An 18,954-nucleotide genomic window follows, 5' to 3' on the forward strand; every position below is an offset into this window, starting at 1 on the left:
AATTAGCTTTTTACTCATTTTTAGCCTTGCCATTGTTTGTATAGTTGGTATTGTAAGTCTGTACTGTCTTGTCTTGTCTTATGTTCATGTGTGTGTGTAGTTCACTGACATACTGCACTATAATTCTTTTTGTGTTTATTTCCACATGTCCACCTGTCCACGGAGGATAATCACCAGTTGATATTATTTGAATCATCATTTGGACATCACTCCCTTCATTTGGACTCTGATAGTCATCTCATTGGACTTGTAAGGCGCGGGTTTATCTTTTTTCCAAATGTTCATGTTATCTGATTGTACAATCAGTTTTTACCAGGCAGCCTAGCCCAGAATCAAGGGTCATTTACCCAATTCACGATTGTAGCGCTGTTCACACCGTCTTTTTTTCCTTTCAAGTGAAACACACTATATGAACAACTTTAAAATAGAAAATTCTCCCGTAATTTAACGAAATTGCAACTCCTCTCCATTTCAGCCTTCCCCTTGCTCTTGTCCCTTCCCCTCTGCCTTCCGTCACTCCCCTTGTAGCAAGAGACGTCTCCCAAACTCAAATTACAACTTTCGCTTGGGTTACGGAGACGGGAGACGTCATCCGTAGCCATAGCTGTAGTCGGCACTATAAGCGCAGCCTAAGGCAGGGGTGGGCAAACCTTTCCTTCCGCGACCTCTGCCTGCTCCCCTCACCCCTGCTCACGCCCCTTCCCACCTGATACCTTGTCTTTGGTGTCAAATTACCCTCCCCCATCTTGTCTCACCGTAACACTCAGCTGTACAGTTATTGTGCAAATAATCCTTGCATATCCTGTATGTCCTGAATCATTAGGTAAGAATCGCATTAATTGTCACAATGTTATCCTCTCCCTCACACAACTAACACTATTAAGGCATCAAGAGCAGGAAATATAATAATCACAGCGTATAATATAACAAGTTTATCAAAGTGACAAAATAGCAAAAAATAACCTTATTTATAGCGCCCTAAAGAACTGAGCAGCCCCTGGGAAACATGTCTATTGGGAGGGGAACCCCTGAGAAGCTGCAGTCAGGGGGCAGAACTAAGTGTGGCCAATTCCAATATTCTGATTGGTCAGGGATCTTCACCAGAGCTCCTTATTGGACAGAGGAGGTGGAGGAGGGACCAGGACACAGCAGGTCATGGTATAAAAGGCAGGAGCTGATAAAGTTCTATCAGTGTGTTTGTGATCATCTTTGTACAACATGTCCCTTTGTCTTCCAGCTCCTGAACCAGCTCCAGATGGTGAGTATTTAGCTAAATATATATATATCACTTTATACAGTTCATACTGTGATGTTGTATTTATATTGAGCTTTATTTCGCACGACTTGTTTGTTAGATTGCATTTCAATTAACTTGTACTAATTACGTTTACTTGTTCATTTTTATATGTTTGATTCATGTTAATCTTCCTGCATTATAATTTCAATGTTATATTCACCCATTTTGTGGCAAATTAAATATTAATCTGTGTTTACTCTGAGATCTGATTTGTACAACATATCATAACCACGTGATTTTGGAGAAACATTTGAAACTTCCAAACATATTGATTTAATCGCTAGAACAGATAAAAAAAGCTAGGTTGAACAAAACAAAGAAAATAACCCCTCCAAAAGCGCTAACCTACACTAAACTAAGTGCTAACAATATTGTGCTTAAAACAATGATAAGTGCTCGTGCAACATCAAATTAATATCAAAGTGACTTACACAATGCTGTGAGAAAAAAAAAAAAAAAAACAGCAGCTAGGTGACAATAATGACAGGTATTTCCAAACCTGATAATCACAGTGAACAAACAAATATAAAGTCCCCAGCGCTAAAGTCCAAGATACCGTGATCTTTAAGGCAGTCTCTAGTCTTTAAGGTGGTAGTTGGGCTCTGATATAGATGCTCCAGATGGGATGATGTCCTTGATTTAGGTGGATACACCGTCTGAAATAACAGATAAAAAGACACACCTGATTGCGCAATGTGTTACAGCAATCAGAGCCCTATCTGAGATGTGAAAGAATCCTACTCACATAATAAACGCCAATATATTCAGTTGAGAGGATCTGTGCTTGCTCCCCTTCTAATCCGCTCCTCACACGAACCCCACGTGGAGACAGCTTACTGGGGACAGCTTACAGGGTACACCCTCTATCCTCAATGGCGTCGGGGTTGCGTCCGTAACGACACCTCCACCAATGTGAGACAGGAATATGTACAAGATAGTGTAGTATGAACAGACCTTTATTCCTTAAAACACTATAAAACGTGATAAAATACACTCACATGGTGCAATAACAGATGGTATTGCTCAATATGCCGTCCGCAGCTTGCATTTCCTGATGCCACACCGGAGAGAATCACTGCACACAGACACGCTGTCGACTTGGCGTGTGACGTCAGTGCTATAGGAAGCTCTCCCTGCGGCAGGACTACAATAGCTGGGATGGTCCAAAAGACTAAGCTCCTCCTCCCTACGCGTTTCGTGACACGTGGTCACTTCGTCAGGGGATGGTGGAGCTTAGTGTGTGATGCCTTATATGCAAACCCAGATGGAGAGATACTCCTACTGGGGGTGGGGCTTAGCTGCAATGTCGGTCACGGGGGATCAGCTCTGTCACTAACAGCGCGATCGGGGTTAATGCCTTGCCAATATTAAACATATATACCCACATACTGTGCAATAAATGGGAACAATACAATGAATAAATTAAGAACAAAATAAAAATAATAAAACAATCATACTTACATATAAACAGCCATGTATTACCATGGTATAGATCACATATTTATAAAATTAATAAATTCAATATGCAATCCCTGAATGTTTTACATAAAATATCCCACTCTGATTAACTAGGATAAATTAAGAGTCCTTCAAAAAGGCTGCAAGGTCAAAATCAATGTTAAGGCCTAGGGGGGTCAAGGTCTTAAGTGTGTAAATCCAATAACTTTCTCTTTTGGAGACTGTATTGAGCCTGTCCCCCCCACGCCAACTACTTTTGGGATTATCAATCCCTATACATACTAAACCTTCTGGACTCTGATAGTGATGTAGTCTGAAATGGTTTGAGACACTGTGTGTCTCGAGACCCCTCTTAATGTTGTAAACGTGTTCTGCGAACCTTCGTTTGAGGGGTCTCCCAGTGCGGCCCACATATTGGAGTCCGCATGGGCATTCCAGCAAATAGACACAGAAGTTGGTTTTACAATTGATGAAGGTTTTTATGTTAAAGTTTTTTCCTGTCACATTAGATTTAAAAGTCTTTGTTTTTTTACTGTGTTTACAACCGATGCAACTTTGGCATGTATAGTAGCCTTTAAGATCATTTAGCCATGTTACATGGTGATCTCTCAGGCCATCTAACGGACAGCTAGGTGATAAGGAGGATTTCAAATTCTTTGCTCTTTTAAACACTATTTTAGGTTTACTGGGTAGGATGCTCTTAAGGATTGGATCTCTTTGGAGAATGCCCCAATGTTTGATCAGCGTCTTAGATATGATGGGAGCTATACCACTATACTGTGTGATGAAAAATGGAAACTTGGCCCGACCATTCTCAGCCATTTTCCCTTTTCCACACAGCAAGGACGCTCTGTCGGTATTGTTAACCTCTTTGATCGCAAGATCCAGTTCATGATTTTTATACTCCCGTTCAATGAATTTAGTTTTCAACTCCTTAATTTGCTGTTGGTACACGGAGTTTTCCGAACAATTCCTCTTAATTCTAAGTGCTTGCCCCTTGGGGATGTTACGTAACCAATTGGGGTGGTGGTGACTGGATGCCAAAAGGTAAGTGTTGGCATCTACTTCTTTATGGAAGGTTTTAGTGTGGATGATGCCATTCACTACATAAAGGGAGAGGTCAAGAAAGTTTATTGAAGTTCTATCCTGATTGAACGTGAATCTAAGATTCCGCGTATTGTCGTTCAAATATAATTTGAATTCCTCCAGTCGGTCCAGTGGTCCCCTCCAGACACACAGCACATCGTCGATGTATCTTTTCCAGAGCACCAAGTTTGCACCAAATGGGTTAGAGGACCTGATATGGTCCTCCTCCCAGATAGACATAAACAGATTTGCATAACTAGGTGCAAACCTGGTGCCCATGGCAGTGCCGCACGTCTGGAGGAAGAACCTGTGGTCATGACTGAAGAAATTATGCGTCAGAATAAACCTGATTCCATCCAGAATGAAATTTTTTAACTTCTCATCCACTCCAATATCCTGTTCTAGGACTCTTTTGATAGCATCTAGTCCCATCTGATGGTCAATGACCGTATACAGCGAGACCACATCGCAGGTGACCCAGCACAGATCTTCCCCCCACGTAAGGTCCTGCACAAGGTTTAATACCTGCGATGTATCCCTTAAATATGACGGGACCTGTACTACATATTTTTGAAGTAGATGGTCTAGGAATTGGGAAAGGTTGGAGGTGAGTGAACGGATCCCAGAAATTATTGGCCGACCAGGGGGTCTGGTGAGACTCTTATGGATCTTCGGGATGAAATAGAACACTGGGATTCTAGGCTGTTCGATCATAAGGAATTCCATTTCCCTAGTGCTAATAATTTCATCCCGAAGGCCCTGATCCAAAAGAGCTGCCATCTCTTCTCTAAAGGAGTCTGTTGGATTGGACTCTAATTCCTGATAGGTGGCGTTATCTCCCAAAATTCTAAGAGACTCCTCTCTATAGTATGAGGAGTTCATCACCACGACTCCCCCCCCTTTGTCGGCTGATTTAATTACTATCTGGGAATTGGACTCAAGAGATTTAACTGCCGCCTTTTCTTCCTTACTTAGGTTTTGTTTGCGGCATTTGAAATCATTACTGGCTTCCTCTAAGTCAGAAATAACCATTTCGGCAAAGGTATCTACAAAGTTTCCCTTCATACCTCTTGGGTAAAAGGTGGACGGTTTTTTAAATGGAGTGAGGGGAGGTTTTATCACCGTTGGATTGGTATTGGGTAGTATCACAGATCTACTTACTGCGTCCTTTAGATAGTATTTCTTGAGGGAAATTTTCCTCAGAAATCTATGGACATCAACATAGATGTTAAACATGTTGGGTCCGCTTACTGGGGCAAAATTCAAACCTCGAGATAACACATCACACACTAAGCTCCACCATCCCCTGACGAAGTGACCACGTGTCACGAAACGCGTAGGGAGGAGGAGCTTAGTCTTTTGGACCATCCCAGCTATTGTAGTCCTGCCGCAGGGAGAGCTTCCTATAGCACTGACGTCACACGCCAAGTCGACAGCGTGTCTGTGTGCAGTGATTCTCTCCGGTGTGGCATCAGGAAATGCAAGCTGCGGACGGCATATTGAGCAATACCATCTGTTATTGCACCATGTGAGTGTATTTTATCACGTTTTATAGTGTTTTAAGGAATAAAGGTCTGTTCATACTACACTATCTTGTACATATTCCTGTCTCACATTGGTGGAGGTGTCGTTACGGACGCAACCCCGACGCCATTGAGGATAGAGGGTGTACCCTGTAAGCTGTCCCCAGTAAGCTGTCTCCACGTGGGGTTCGTGTGAGGAGCGGATTAGAAGGGGAGCAAGCACAGATCCTCTCAACTGAATATATTGGCGTTTATTATGTGAGTAGGATTCTTTCACATCTCAGATAGGGCTCTGATTGCTGTAACACACTGCGCAATCAGGTGTGTCTTTTTATCTGTTATTTCAGACGGTGTATCCACCTACATCAAGGACATCATCCCATCTGGAGCATCTATATCAGAGCCCAACTACCACCTTAAAAAAAGCTAGGTTGATGGATAATGATTTCAGTCAATTTTAATGGCCTTTAGGTAACCAATAATTGACAATACTTTCCTACTATAATCTCCCAGCAAGTACAAAATGATGGGTGTTGCACATAAATAAATGAACGGGATAATTTTATCAGCACTGTACAAATTAGCATCAAAAATGCAAAACGAGAAGACAAAAATGCACAGAAATTGTGACGTTTTATATTTGTTATATTTCTATTCATTTTTCTCTGTAAACTGTTTTTTCATATTTGTATGTATTCTCAAATTAGCAAAATGTAAAAATACATTTTAAAGCATTGTCCATTTGTATAACCTTATTAGTTTCACAATTTACAACAAATCATTATGTAGTAATTATAATCTTTTATATAGACTGATTTGGATATTTATAAATATAAAGTAGTATCATCACATTATAACGGTTTAGTAACATACTATAAAAGATACTCCCCTAATAGTAGGACAGATAATGTAATATACCAGGGAATGCACTGATTGCAAAGTCTGAGGCTGAGTCCATAGAGACTTCAGCAGGGCGGGTACTTTCCCTGGCCTTAGTCCGCACGCCGTCCGAGGGCGGGCCAGTGACGTCACGGAGCTGGTTCGCCCTCATTGGGCATACCGCTCACGTGACAGGCCCTTCGCGCCCATGAGCGCCAAAAGAGGAAGCGTGCGCGAGCCCCTGCTAAAGCCGCTCTCATTGCGGCTGCAGGGGCTCACTGACAAGCGTCAGCGCGCCTCCGCATGGGTCAGCGCCTAAGCGCTGACCATGCCCGAGGCCTGAGAGATGCCACAAGACATACAGGGTGTCCATAAATTTTTCACCCCATCATAAGCCTTAATACATTCATTATTATAGGAGCTATCTTTGTGGCAATTAATAATACAACTCAAGAAATGTTTGTTTTAATTAAGTAGACCACCACAGTTCAGTCAATACTTGAGTAAACCAGAAATGCCAAAATAAGGCTTATAATGGGGTGAATACTTTATGGCCACACTGTACTTTATTGAACAGTAAGAGGCTCTCAGAAATGCCAGAGGCTGCTCTGATGATTTTGTTCCTCCTGACAAACAGACAACAACAATTGGAGAATTCTTTGTTTCAGGAACCAGTTGAGTTTGATAAAGTTGCAATTATCTTCTCCAAGGACGAGTGGGATTATTTAACAGAAGAACAGAAGGAACTTTACAAGGATGTGATGATGGAGAATTACCAGGCTCTCTGCTCTCTAGGTAAGAAAGTGTGTGTGGGTGTGTGTGTGTGTGTGTGTGTGTGATTTGACTTCCAAAATTACAGGAACTGAATGTATATCTCTATATAGCACCATCTGTGTACATGGCACTGCACAGCAGTAATACCGTGACACAATAATACAGCAGATAATGGGAATAAGAATTTTCTATGGGGCAAACACATTAAATATATACGTATCTCCCCTGACATATACAGGATGTGTCAATGTGACGCCTGAGATTGTATCAATGATTGAGCGCGGAGAAGAGCCATATATAAAGGGTCACCAGCAGTATAAGGAGAAGGAAAGTCCTACAGATATCAGCACTGGTGAGTAATAAACACTTTAGTGTGGGTGCTCTAGGAATAATCATTATCTATATATATATATATATATATATATATATATCTATATCTATATCTGAACTGGTTGTCTGTGGTGTTGCGCGTTTTGTGATTGGTTGCCGCCCGCCCACGGCTCTCGCTCTCATTGAACGCCAGGTTGGGTGATGTCACGGGCAGGGCGTGAGCCTCACACCGCGTGCACCGCCCCAGCACTTCCCCGGCGCTCTCCTTTCCTCGGCGCTCCCCCCCCCCCACAGAGCCCGCGCTCACTTCCCCGGCTGTTCCCCCCCAGAGACCGCTCTCCCTTCCCCGGCTCTTCCCCCCCCCCCCCACAGCCTGTTCGCCTGCTCCCCCTCCTCCTCTCCCCAGGACCAGCTTTCCCGGCTCTCCCTTCCTCGGATCTCACCCAGACCTTGCTCACATACATTCATTGAATCCACCAAGGGCCAATGTGCCCAGCTGGTAGATCCAAAAGGTTTCCTTTTTGCACAATGTTCTAAACCTATCACCCCCCCCAATGTAAGGGAGAGAGACTTGTTCGAGTCCAATGATGTTTAATGAACTAGGGTCCTTATTATGAAACTTTAAAGTTGTGTGAGACACTGTGTTCATTATTGCCATTAAGCACATTATGCCTATGTTCTAAGAACCGTGTACTCATAGATCTAATAGTTCGGCCCACGTGTTGTGGGCCACAACTACATGATAACATATAGACAATATGAGTACTCAGGCAGTTAATATTAGTCTTTAGCTTAAAGGTCCCACCTTTCGTATATGAGGTGAAACTAGATGCCTGAATAAGGTGTTTGCATGTAATGCAACGGCCACGACCACATTGATAATTGCCACATTTTGTAATTGTGGTGTTTGGAGCAGGCGTTTCCAGTGGGGTTTTACTTGGAGCCAGGGTACTCTTGAGGTTCCTTGCTTTCCTATACAGGACTGGAACCTGTTGGGGTAAAATTTGTCCTAATTGTGGGTCACACAATAGTATCTTCCAGTGTTTGTTCAAAATGGACTGGATTGCTTTATGGTACTGGTTGAATGTAGTAATAAACCTAGGGGCTGAGTTATCATCAATTCCTAATCTATTTTTGGCAGTTGTACTGGACCTTACCAATCTTTGTTTCTTTTGATTTACTTAATAGGGTCACACGATCCATTACCAAAACTTTATTATAGGACTCATCAATAAATAGTATTGTATTGTATTGTATGTCTTTATTTATATAGCGCCATTAATGTACATAGCGCTTCACAGCAGTAATACATGTGGTAATCAAATAAATAACAGATAATATAAATAACAGATCATGGGAATAAGTGCTTTAGACATTAAGGAAGAGGAGTCCCTGCTCCAAGGAGCTTACAGTCTAATTGGTAGGTAGGGAGAACGTACAGAGACAGTAGGAGGGAGTTCTGGTAAGTGCGTCTGCAGGGGGTCAAACTTTATGTATCGTGTTCAGAATAGCCACAGTGCTATTCATATGCTTCTTTAAGCAAGTGTGTCTTAAGGTGGGTCTTAAAGGTGGATAGAGAGGGTGCTAGTCGGGTACTGAGGGGAAGGGCATTCCAGAGGTGAGGGGCAGTCAATGAAAAAGGTTTAAGGCGGGAGAGGGCTTTAGATACAAAGGGGGTAGAAAGAAGACATCCTTGAGAAGAACGCAAGAGTCTGGATGGTGCATAACGAGAAATTAGGGCTAAGATGTAAGGAGGGGCAGAAGAGTGTAAAGCTTTAAAAGTGAGGAGAAGAATGGAGTGTGAGATGCGGGATTTGATTGGAAGCCAGGAGAGGGATTTCATGAGGGGAGATGCTGAGACAGATCTAGGAAAGAGTAGAGTGATTCTGGCAGCAGCAGGTGTAAGGTCGGGTGTTGAGAAATATATTTGTGTGTCATCAGCATAGAGGTGATAATTAAACCCAAAAGATGTTATTGGGTCACCTAGAGAGAGTGTATACAGAGAAAAGAGAAGAGGTCCCAGGACAGAGCAATAGTTTGCTATAACCTTTGTCTAAGAATTTCTTGCCAAGAACTTCAGTGTAAGGAATCCACTCCTGGCTTTGACTATAGCCTTGCAGACCTCTGCAGTTGCAAGCTTCCTCTGGCAATCAAGGGCACATGTGCTGCCTTTCATTGCAGCGTTTGCCCTGTGCCCTATCATTGGAGGAATGCTCCCACACCCTTCCCCTGTGATTGGATCTCCGCCCTTTATAGGTTGGGCTTTGGCTCTGAATCAGAGCCGAGCATAATTCCTACCCTGGACGATACTGTCTCTGCCACAGGCCACCCTGGCTTGCTTCCTGTTGTACTAACCTCCCTAGTTCTCATCCCTAGTTCCTGTTTCCTGAGGCCTGCTGCTAGTTCCATGCAGAGGCCCGTTCCTGACTCCTGTGCTGAAGCGTTGTTTCCTGAGGCCTGCTGCTAGTTCCATGCAGAGGCCCATTCCTGACTCCTGTGCTGAAGCGTTGTTTCCTGAGGCCTGCTGCTAGTTCCATGCAGACGCCCGTTCCTGACCTCTGTGCTGAAGCGCTGGTTTTCCCGACGCTGCCCCGCGGTATATTTTGTCCAGCCTGCGGTCTCCCCCTGCTGAGACCGGCGTCATGGGCCGAGGCCGCTCCTCGCGCAGATGCCGCTCACGCTCCTAAACTGAAGCGGGGAACTCCTGACTACCTTTTGCCGAACTCCTGCTTGAATAACGACGATCCTGCCTTCTCCAATCCTGACCCTGCTGTGTACGACTACGAACTGCACACTCCGGATCTGTCTGCGCGGACTAAGGCCGGTGATTATATAACCCCACCTCAGCCCCGCGGTCCGGTCCCGGTTTGTGGCGAACACAATTGTAACAGTATGCTCGGCCCCACAAAACCGGACCGCGCCATGGCGGGGTTTGGTAAATGTTTAACTGTACCTATGTCCCAGGCTGCGGACCAGTCCCCGTTTGGAAGACCATACCTGTTTGAGAGACTGCCTCCGCCTGAGAGTGAGTTCTTGTATAAAGGTTTAACCCCTCAGGAAAGACTGATTCGTAAAGAACTCCTTACTAGATCTCAGCAATTTAAAGAGGAAAGAAAGACTCAACAGGCCCTGTCCTCCCAAATGCACCTTGCTATTTCCACCTCAGATCGAAAGACTCTAGATCAGATTCTAGATGCCGCCCGTGTGTTATACCAAGATTTTGACCTAATCTTAAGTGAGCGGGACCCTCTTCTCGCTGCCTACGCACTTTCTAATCACAATTTCTTTTCTACCACCCCCTCCTAAGAATGTCCAAATCATCTCCATGTCACTGCCCGCTAGGGAAGAAGCTGCCACGGTCCCTAGTCCTGAGTTAACCTCCTTGGGTTCTGTCCCCGAGGTTATTCCTGTCTTAACCCCTGCTAGTCAGGCCTATGAGTCCCCCACTGTAAATCCCTGCATCCCCCAGGTCAGTGTGTCTTCCCTAGCACCAGAGAATGAACACTGTTTGCCCTCTCTTTCTAACCCAGAATTTCTAAGCTCTGTCCCTGAGGTTATCTCTGTTTTAACCCCTGCTAGTCTGCTCTGTGAGGTCCCCACTGTTAACCCTTGTATTCCGCAGACTAATGTTAGGTCCCTAGGACAAGAGGCTGAACCCCTTATGACTCCACTTTCGGAGGCTAGCTCCTCTTTTTCTGATTCTCAGGCACAGCCTGAGTTAACCCTTGAGGTTTTTTCTGTATTAACCCCAGCGGGTCAGCCCTATGAACCTCCCTTGGTAAATCCCTGTAGTCCTCCAGTTAAGGACACCTCCTTGGCTTCAGAGGATAAACCCCTTACGTCCCCAATTTCGGAGACAAATCTCCTTTCTGGTTCTCAGGTACTATCTGCCTTAACCCCTGTAAATCCTTGCTGCCCTCTGGCTAATGTGTCCTTCTTTGCATCAGAGAATAAACCCCCACGTCTCACAGCAGGGGTTGTACTGAATGACTTCCATAACGTTCAAGTTGCTGTGCCTTTGGATACTCCTTACTATAAGTCCCCTGGCTCAACTAAAATTCTCGGGGCTGCGCCCCCTGAACCTTTGGCAATAATACTGGCTCCAGTTAAAAAGTATTCAGGAACCGTTTGTTTCCCTAAACCTGTTCGCAGAATCCCCACTCCTAGGTATGTCGCTGAACCAGTCTGTCACTCAGAGAGCTGAAATCCCTGCTTCTGAGCATAGACCCCTTTTCTTGGAATCTATAGTCGTTTCTGATGTCCCAGACACTCCTTTCCAAATACCCACTTCAAAGACCAGTACAGTTGTGGTTGCCCCCCTTGTACTGTCTGTGTTCTCTTCTCAAATCCTAGGGTTAAAAGCGAACAGTGCACATTATGCTCCTTTCCAAGTGACCCCTTCTGAGATCAGCATATCTGCTGTTGCTCCCTTAGTATCATTACAGTCGTCCCTCCTTTTTGAAGGATCAGGTTTTCAAATTTAAAACTCCCTTTACCCCTGATTTTGTAAACCTGCAGTCCCTTCTCACTGTAGTTAAAAGTTCTCCTGTAGCCACTGAGTTAAGCTCTGCCGCTGCTAAAACTTCTGTTGTAGAAGCAACCTTCCCTATCTCACTTCCATTTGTCCTATCTGTTATTCCTGTCCTTGACTCTAAGTCTGTCTCCTTGGAACCGGTGACAGCTATTAGCCTCCCTTCTACGGCCCCTCAGGCTATCACTTCAGAGTTCAGCTTATCTGCCCCTGATCCCTTACTATGCTCTGAGTCTCCCCTTATGGCTTCTAGAGTCTCCCCAGCACCTCCTGTGTTAACCCTTGGTTTCTCTCTGACTCCTGAGGTATAGCCTGACTGCCTGCTCTCCACCTCTGCGGTAGTCTGTGAGAGCCTATCACCTTTACTAAAATTCCTGTTTTTCAAGGTATTTCTCCTATTAAGTCTGTGATACAGTACCTGCAATTCCTTTAATTGGTTCCAAGACCCCTGTCACTGAGTCTCCCATGGAGTCTGATGACCTCACTTGGGATTCTCAGGGACCCAATTCAGAAACAAGCACAATGTTCTCTGATCTTATTACAGTAGCTAGTTCAGTTCCTGCTGGTTCTCAATCACCACTTCGGTGACAAGCAAGATGTCCCTTGTTTCTATTAGAAAGTCTACCACACTTTCTTTCACGGATCATGCCACAGCCTCCGGGATGATTAAAGATGACTTAAAGCTCCTCACGGCTGAGAATGGCCTTTTTTGTTCTAAGCCCCCTGTAACTCCACGCTTTGCCCTAAAGTCTGGGATGTCCACGCCGCTAATAATACTGTTTCACTCTGACTTGCCCACACTATTCGGAGTATCCGCTACTGACTGCATGTCTGCTACCACGAACTCGGGTATCGCACTTGGAACTTTCGGCAATACCCGCTGCGTCCCTTTTTTCAAAAGCTCCTGTGTAAAGATGGATTTATATATCACTGTATTTTCCACAATACTTGGGGTATTTACTATTGACTGTCCTGTCGCAAAACTAGGGTTACCTCTCAGGAAGGTGCCTGGAGCTATCGATGTTAAGAACCCTATGTTTAAAAAAGTCATATTCCGCATTGCTTCTCCCACAGTATCATGCGAGACCTGGGTACCTGGGACCTCCACTCCTAAGCCAAGCTCTAGTTCTCGGTTTTCTTTCTCTGTGTTGGGGGTACCCAGCTTCAACCCCAAGACTTCTATTTCTAAGGCTGATGCACCGCTTACCCGGCTTCCTGTTTTTTTTGGATAAGATCTGTTTTCTCACCCCTCAAACGTAGGTCTCTGTGCGGTGCCTAAGGTGCCCTTTCAGGATGACATTTGGCCTTGCTCTAAAACGAAGACACCCTTACTGGACCTTGTCGCTTTACCTGAAGCATCCATCCCTGTTCTCTACGGGTCCACTATGGGTATGGACATGCTGTCCCCTACTGTTCCCTTGACGCTTACTATACCCTTCGCCAAGGCCATAACTTCGGATTTGATTCTCTCTAAAGATCACAGACCAAAGGAGGTGGACCCTTCTTCAACTACCAGTACCACAACCAAGAATTGTGTATACACTGCTACAGACTCTCTCGAATTGCTTGGGATAGCAACCCTGCTTTGTATCAAAAGTACCGCGTCAATAGTTTGCAGTGAACCCTCCCTCCCCATTCCCTCGCTAATCACCACCCGGAATTCCTTGGAAGCTAAAGACTCTTGCAAATTCCTTCGTGCTGATTCCACCAAAGCCATTGCCTTCTCTGAAGGTCCCTCTGCCATTTATGTCCGTCAATCGGTGTCCTGTGTCCCGTACTCTTGGACCATTACTATGCACCGGACACCTTGCTGCTGCCCTTCTGATGTCCCTATTCCGGAGTCCCTTGGTCCCATTGCCCATGTACCAAGAACCACAGTGCCACCGCTGTCCTTTGCGGCACTCGCCAATGTACATCTGGATTTTGGACCTAATTCTCGCCTGAGACACTTCAGGAACAACTCGATGTCTCCCGGACCTATGGATGGTCCTGTCCACCCAGGCTTCTCACCCAGAGGTGGGGGTACTGTAAGGAATCCCAACAAACTGTGGGCTTTCAACGCCACCTCTTGCCTAAGGAGGTTTAGAAACAACTCCATGTCCCCCAAATCTGTGATTGACCCTGTTCGTCCGGAGGTCTCACCTGAAGGGGGGGGGGGAGGGGGTACTGTAAGGAATCCACTCCTGGCTTTGACTATAGCCTTGCAGACCTCTGCAGTTGCAAGCTTCCTCTGGCAATCAAGGGCACATGTGCTGCCTTTCATTGCAGCTTCAGCCCTATCATTGGAGGAATGCTCCCACACCTTTCCCCTGTGATTGGATCTCCGCCCTTTATAGGTTGGGCTTTGGCTCTGAATCAGAGCCGAGCATAATTCCTACCCTGGATGTTACTGTCTCTGCCACAAGCCACCCTGGCTTGCCTCCTGTTGTACTAACCTCCCTAGTTCCTGTTTCCTGAGGCCTGCTGCTAGTTCCATGCAGACGCCCGTTCCTGACTTCTGTGCTGAAGCGTTGGTTTTCCCGACGCTGCCCCGCGGTATACTTTGGCCAGCCTGCTGTCTCCCCCTGCTGAGACTGGCGTCATGGGCCGAGGCCGCTCCTCGCGGAGAGGCCGCTCACGCTCCTAAACTGAAGCAGGGAACTCCTGACTACCTGTTGCCGAACTCCTGCTTGAATAACGACGATCCTGCCTTCTCCAATCCTGACCCTGCTATGTACGACTACGAACTGCGCACTCCAGATCGGTTTGTGCGAACTAAGGTCAGTGATTATATAACCCCACCTCAGCCCCGCGGTCCGGTCCCGGTTTGTGACGAGCACAATCGTAACATTCAGATTGTGACACAAAATCACACTCCCGTGTACAGTTCCGCTTTAAGCGATGGAACTGACCAATGGGTACATTGTTTAAGCATTGACTGTGGTGGTTGCTGGAGGCATGTATTTAGTTATTTACCGAAACCGGTTTAAAGTGGGTCTGTGTAATAATCTTATTCCGATCTATAGTGAGCAAAAGATCAAGAAAGACCACTGACTCCGAGCTAATACTATAAGTGAATTTGAGTCCCAGCTGGTTCTCATTTAATGACTCTAAAATATTTTTAAATGCCGCCTCCTCATTTTCCCAAATGATAATAATGTCATCGATGACACCGCCATAGTATACGAGGCCCGCCCCGAGCTCCAAATGGACGATTCCTCCCAAAACCCCATAACCCGGGGCGAACCTCAGCCCATGGCTGTTCCACAAATCTGAAGAGAAAGTCTCATCAAATATAAAATAATTGTGTTTTAAAATAAAGTTAATGCTGTCTTAACTTCTGTCTTTGTGGGATAATTTAATCCCGATCAAGCCAACTCCCATCGAATGATTGATACATGTGTAAAGTAACGTCACACGTCATCCATAAAAATGTTGGTTGCAACTTTATCTTACAAATGGAGTCAACGATGTGCAAAGTGTCCCTAATATGGGACCTTAACTTGATGACAAAGGGTTGAAGATAGAAGTCCACATACTGGGACAAGTTGGACGTCATCGACCTCAATGAACAAAGTTTTGTGTATCTTTGGAAGATAGTAGTAGATCGGAGTCCTTGGATGTTCTTGATATAAAAATGTATATTCCAATTTTGAAATGACTCCGATTACCAACGCCTGTTCCAAAAGTTGTTTTAATTCTAATTGATACAAGTTATTTGGATCTTCCATAAGAACAGAGTAGGAGGCAGTGTCCCCCAGCACTCTGCGCGCCTCAGACAAATAGGCTGCTCTATCCTGAAGGACAATGCCTCCACCCATGTCAGCCTGTCTAACTATTATGCCCTTATTATTTTTGAGATTTTCAAACTCTAACTTAGACAAATTCTTCGCAACACGTGTTGTCTTGAGACAAAGTTGTTCAAAGTCCTTTAAAACTATATTATAAAAGGAATCTACAGTACCGACCAACTTTATTATTACTTGGTTAGCTCCGCAAATTTCGGAGTATCCCGGTGATGTGCGGTTTTGTATCGTTTTCTCCCGGGGTGTATTGCGTTATATCGCGCCCGTGATTTAAGCATTTTATTCCCGCGGGCTGCAATACTGCAATGCCGTGTAAAAACGCATGGGGGCGTTTGCGAGCTGTTGTCTTTGAAGCCGAGAAATTCATGAATTGTAATGCAGTATATACTGTATATATACAGTATATACTGTATAACAACAACCCCTATAACACCTAACATACACATACAGTACTGTATATGCACATCAATGGTACTATAGGCCGTCCCCTGGCGAGATGTGTTTGCAGCAGAGAGAGATCCGCTGCTCTTTCTGCGCAAACATCGGCACATTAAAAATTATTTAAAATACATTTTTATTCATAGTGTAGATGTGCAGGGGGTCTCCGGAGCTGAAACGCATTGGTTTCAGGTCCGGGGACCCCCTGCTTCCCGAGATACAGCCCCCTTTATGAGGTGCCGGTATCCCTCTGCATTTAAAGGTCCCGATCACGTGACCGCGACATGTAAACCAAGCAGAGGGATACCGGCACCCCCTAAAGGGGCCTGTATCTCGGGAAGTAGGGGGTCCCCGGACCTAAAACAAAAACGTTTCTGCTCCGGAGACCCTCTGCACATCTACAGTATGAATAAAACACATACATCAATAAAGAATCGTTCTTTACCTTTGCGGCTATGTGCTATGGTAATGAAGCAGCATTTCTGTATTTTTAATAATATTGTACAGTGAGCAGGGGGTTCCCTGAGCCAGAAATTAATGCTCAGGGGACCCCCTGCTCCTGTACAATATTATTAAAAATACAGAAATGCTGCTTCATTACCATAGCTGATAGCCGCTAAGGCAATGAAGGGTTAAGGCAGAATAAACAATAAATACATTAAATACATATTTTTAGTGTGTGTGTTAAACCTCCCTGCCTTGACTGTAACCTGTGTAAGACCCCCTCCCCCTATTGTGTGTGTTAAACTTCCCTGCCTTGACTGTAATCTATGTAAAAACCATAATTACTAAATATGATGAACTGCGTTTTGAAATTACAGTACTGTTAACTATTTTAGCCACACACCTCCAGAGTCATTCATTTTCTGCAGTTACTGTAGTCATTGTGTTTTTAATCCGTCCCTAGCCATATTCTTACACTATACTGTCAGGGGGGGGGGGGGGGGGGGTGGTTGTTGTCAATAATTATGATTAGCAGGAAAGTGAATAAATATTTATTTTATTTTGTCAGGACCCAAAAAATACAAATATAAAAATAATCATGAATAATACATAATGCAGTCTTTATTAAGTTCTTTTGGCAGATGGAAATTGGATAACCATTTAGGAAACATTTGTAAAACATGGGGAAACATGAATAATGCACATTTATAAGAATATTATTTAATAATATATACTGTAATGTACTGTATAATATATACACTATATGTACACTGTATACTGTATAGTAATATAATTTTTTCCGTCTATCTTTTCCTCATTCTGTCTACAGTACAGTAGTTCATTGAGAGAGGGGAGGTTTTGTTTACATCATTACTGCTGTTTATATACTGTACATTTTACTGTACAAACAGATTAGACTGGACACAAAAACCCACCCCCCCCAGGCCACCCTTTTTCCTGAAACGACAAGAAAACAAAAAATTAGTGCAGTTACTGTACTGTACTGTATGTGTGTACTGTATTATGGCATTGCGTGATGTGTAGAACTACTGTAGGTGGCTGGTGCTGCTTTCTCTGGAAAGAAAAAAATTGAGCAGTTAGTAGGCAGTTACTGTACGGGGGGCCCACCTTCCATGGGTTACACCTGACCTTATAGCACTCTACCAGTTCACGGATGCCTTGTGGAAAGGCTACAAAGTAACTGGCACTACCAAGGATCTCAATCACTACAGATGCATGCGGAACGTGTGCACAAGGCAAACAAGGCATGCAAATGCACAATATTACTCTGACAATCTCCACCAAAATACATCAAACCCAGCTAACTTCTGGAAGGTTATCAACAACATATTCCAGCCTCCTAACCATCAACAACCAAGTAATATCACTAAGGGGGATATTACTCTGACAAACCCCACTGACATTGCAAATGCATTCAATGATTACTTTGTGGGGTGAGCCACTAACTTATTAGCGAAACGCAGCCCAAACCACAAACCTGAATCTCATCCTGGGAGTACCCCTATAGTCACAACACTGCCCACAATTTTCAATTTGGCCCAGTATCTGAAGAGGAGATTATACAAGCGCTCCTCAAACTAAAATGTGGACCCGACTTACTACAGCAGCCAACTAAGCAGCCAATGTGGACCCGACTTACTACAATCTAGGTTCCTACGACTTGGTGCCCCAGCCATTGCCAAACCAATTGCGTCCATAGTCAACTCTATCCTGTCTGCAGGCCATATCCCTAAGACCTGGAAAACTGCCAGAGTTGTCCCAATCTTTAAAAGTGGGGACAAAAACACTGTCTCAAACTACAGGCCAATTCTCACTTCTCCCAATTCTATCCAAAGTCATGGAAAAATGTGTCCACTCCCAATTAAGCGATTTCTATACCAAGACAAATTTCCCTAGCCAATTCCAATCTGGGTTTCGTCCCAAACACTCCACCGTAACTACCCTGCTAAAAGTTTGCAATGAAATCCAGTGTGGAATGGAACGGGGACAACTCACTGGTGCAGTATTCCTAGATTTTGCAAAGGCTTTTGACACATTTGATCATGCTATCCTGCTTAACAAACTCCAGAGCTCTGGAATAGGGAAGCATGCTTTAAGCTGGTTTCAGTCCTACCTATCAGGAAGATCCCAACATGTGTCCATCTCAGGCTCTAACTCCAACCCCCTGGATATCACCTGTGGTGTCCCGCAAGGCTCTGTTCTGGGCCCCCTACTCTTCTCGGTGTTCATTAATAATCTTCCCACAGCTTGTAAGGAAGCCTCAATACACATGTATGCAGATTACACAATCCTATATGCACACAGCCATAGCCTCTCTGATCTTCAACACATACTTCAGTCTGACTTTTTGAGACTTGAAAATTGGATTTCCCAAAACAAACTGTTTTT

The 18,954-nt window shown here is 44.5% G+C and overlaps 1 protein-coding gene across 1 annotated transcript in view; it reads left to right on the top strand.

Moving 5' to 3' along the window:
- The first annotated feature begins 6,836 nt into the window (after window positions 1-6,836).
- The window catches only part of LOC142483946 (zinc finger protein 82 homolog), a 43,771-nt gene continuing 31,653 nt past the window's right edge, over window positions 6,837-18,954 (top strand). Inside the window, exons 1-2 of the mRNA XM_075583866.1 lie at window positions 6,837-7,038; window positions 7,256-7,369. Coding sequence (XP_075439981.1) covers window positions 6,837-7,038; window positions 7,256-7,369 — 316 coding nt within the window. The remainder of the gene's footprint in view (window positions 7,039-7,255; window positions 7,370-18,954) is intronic.

This window comes from Ascaphus truei, unplaced genomic scaffold (genome assembly GCF_040206685.1).
Source record: "Ascaphus truei isolate aAscTru1 unplaced genomic scaffold, aAscTru1.hap1 HAP1_SCAFFOLD_400, whole genome shotgun sequence".
Lineage (NCBI taxonomy): Eukaryota > Metazoa > Chordata > Amphibia > Anura > Ascaphidae > Ascaphus > Ascaphus truei.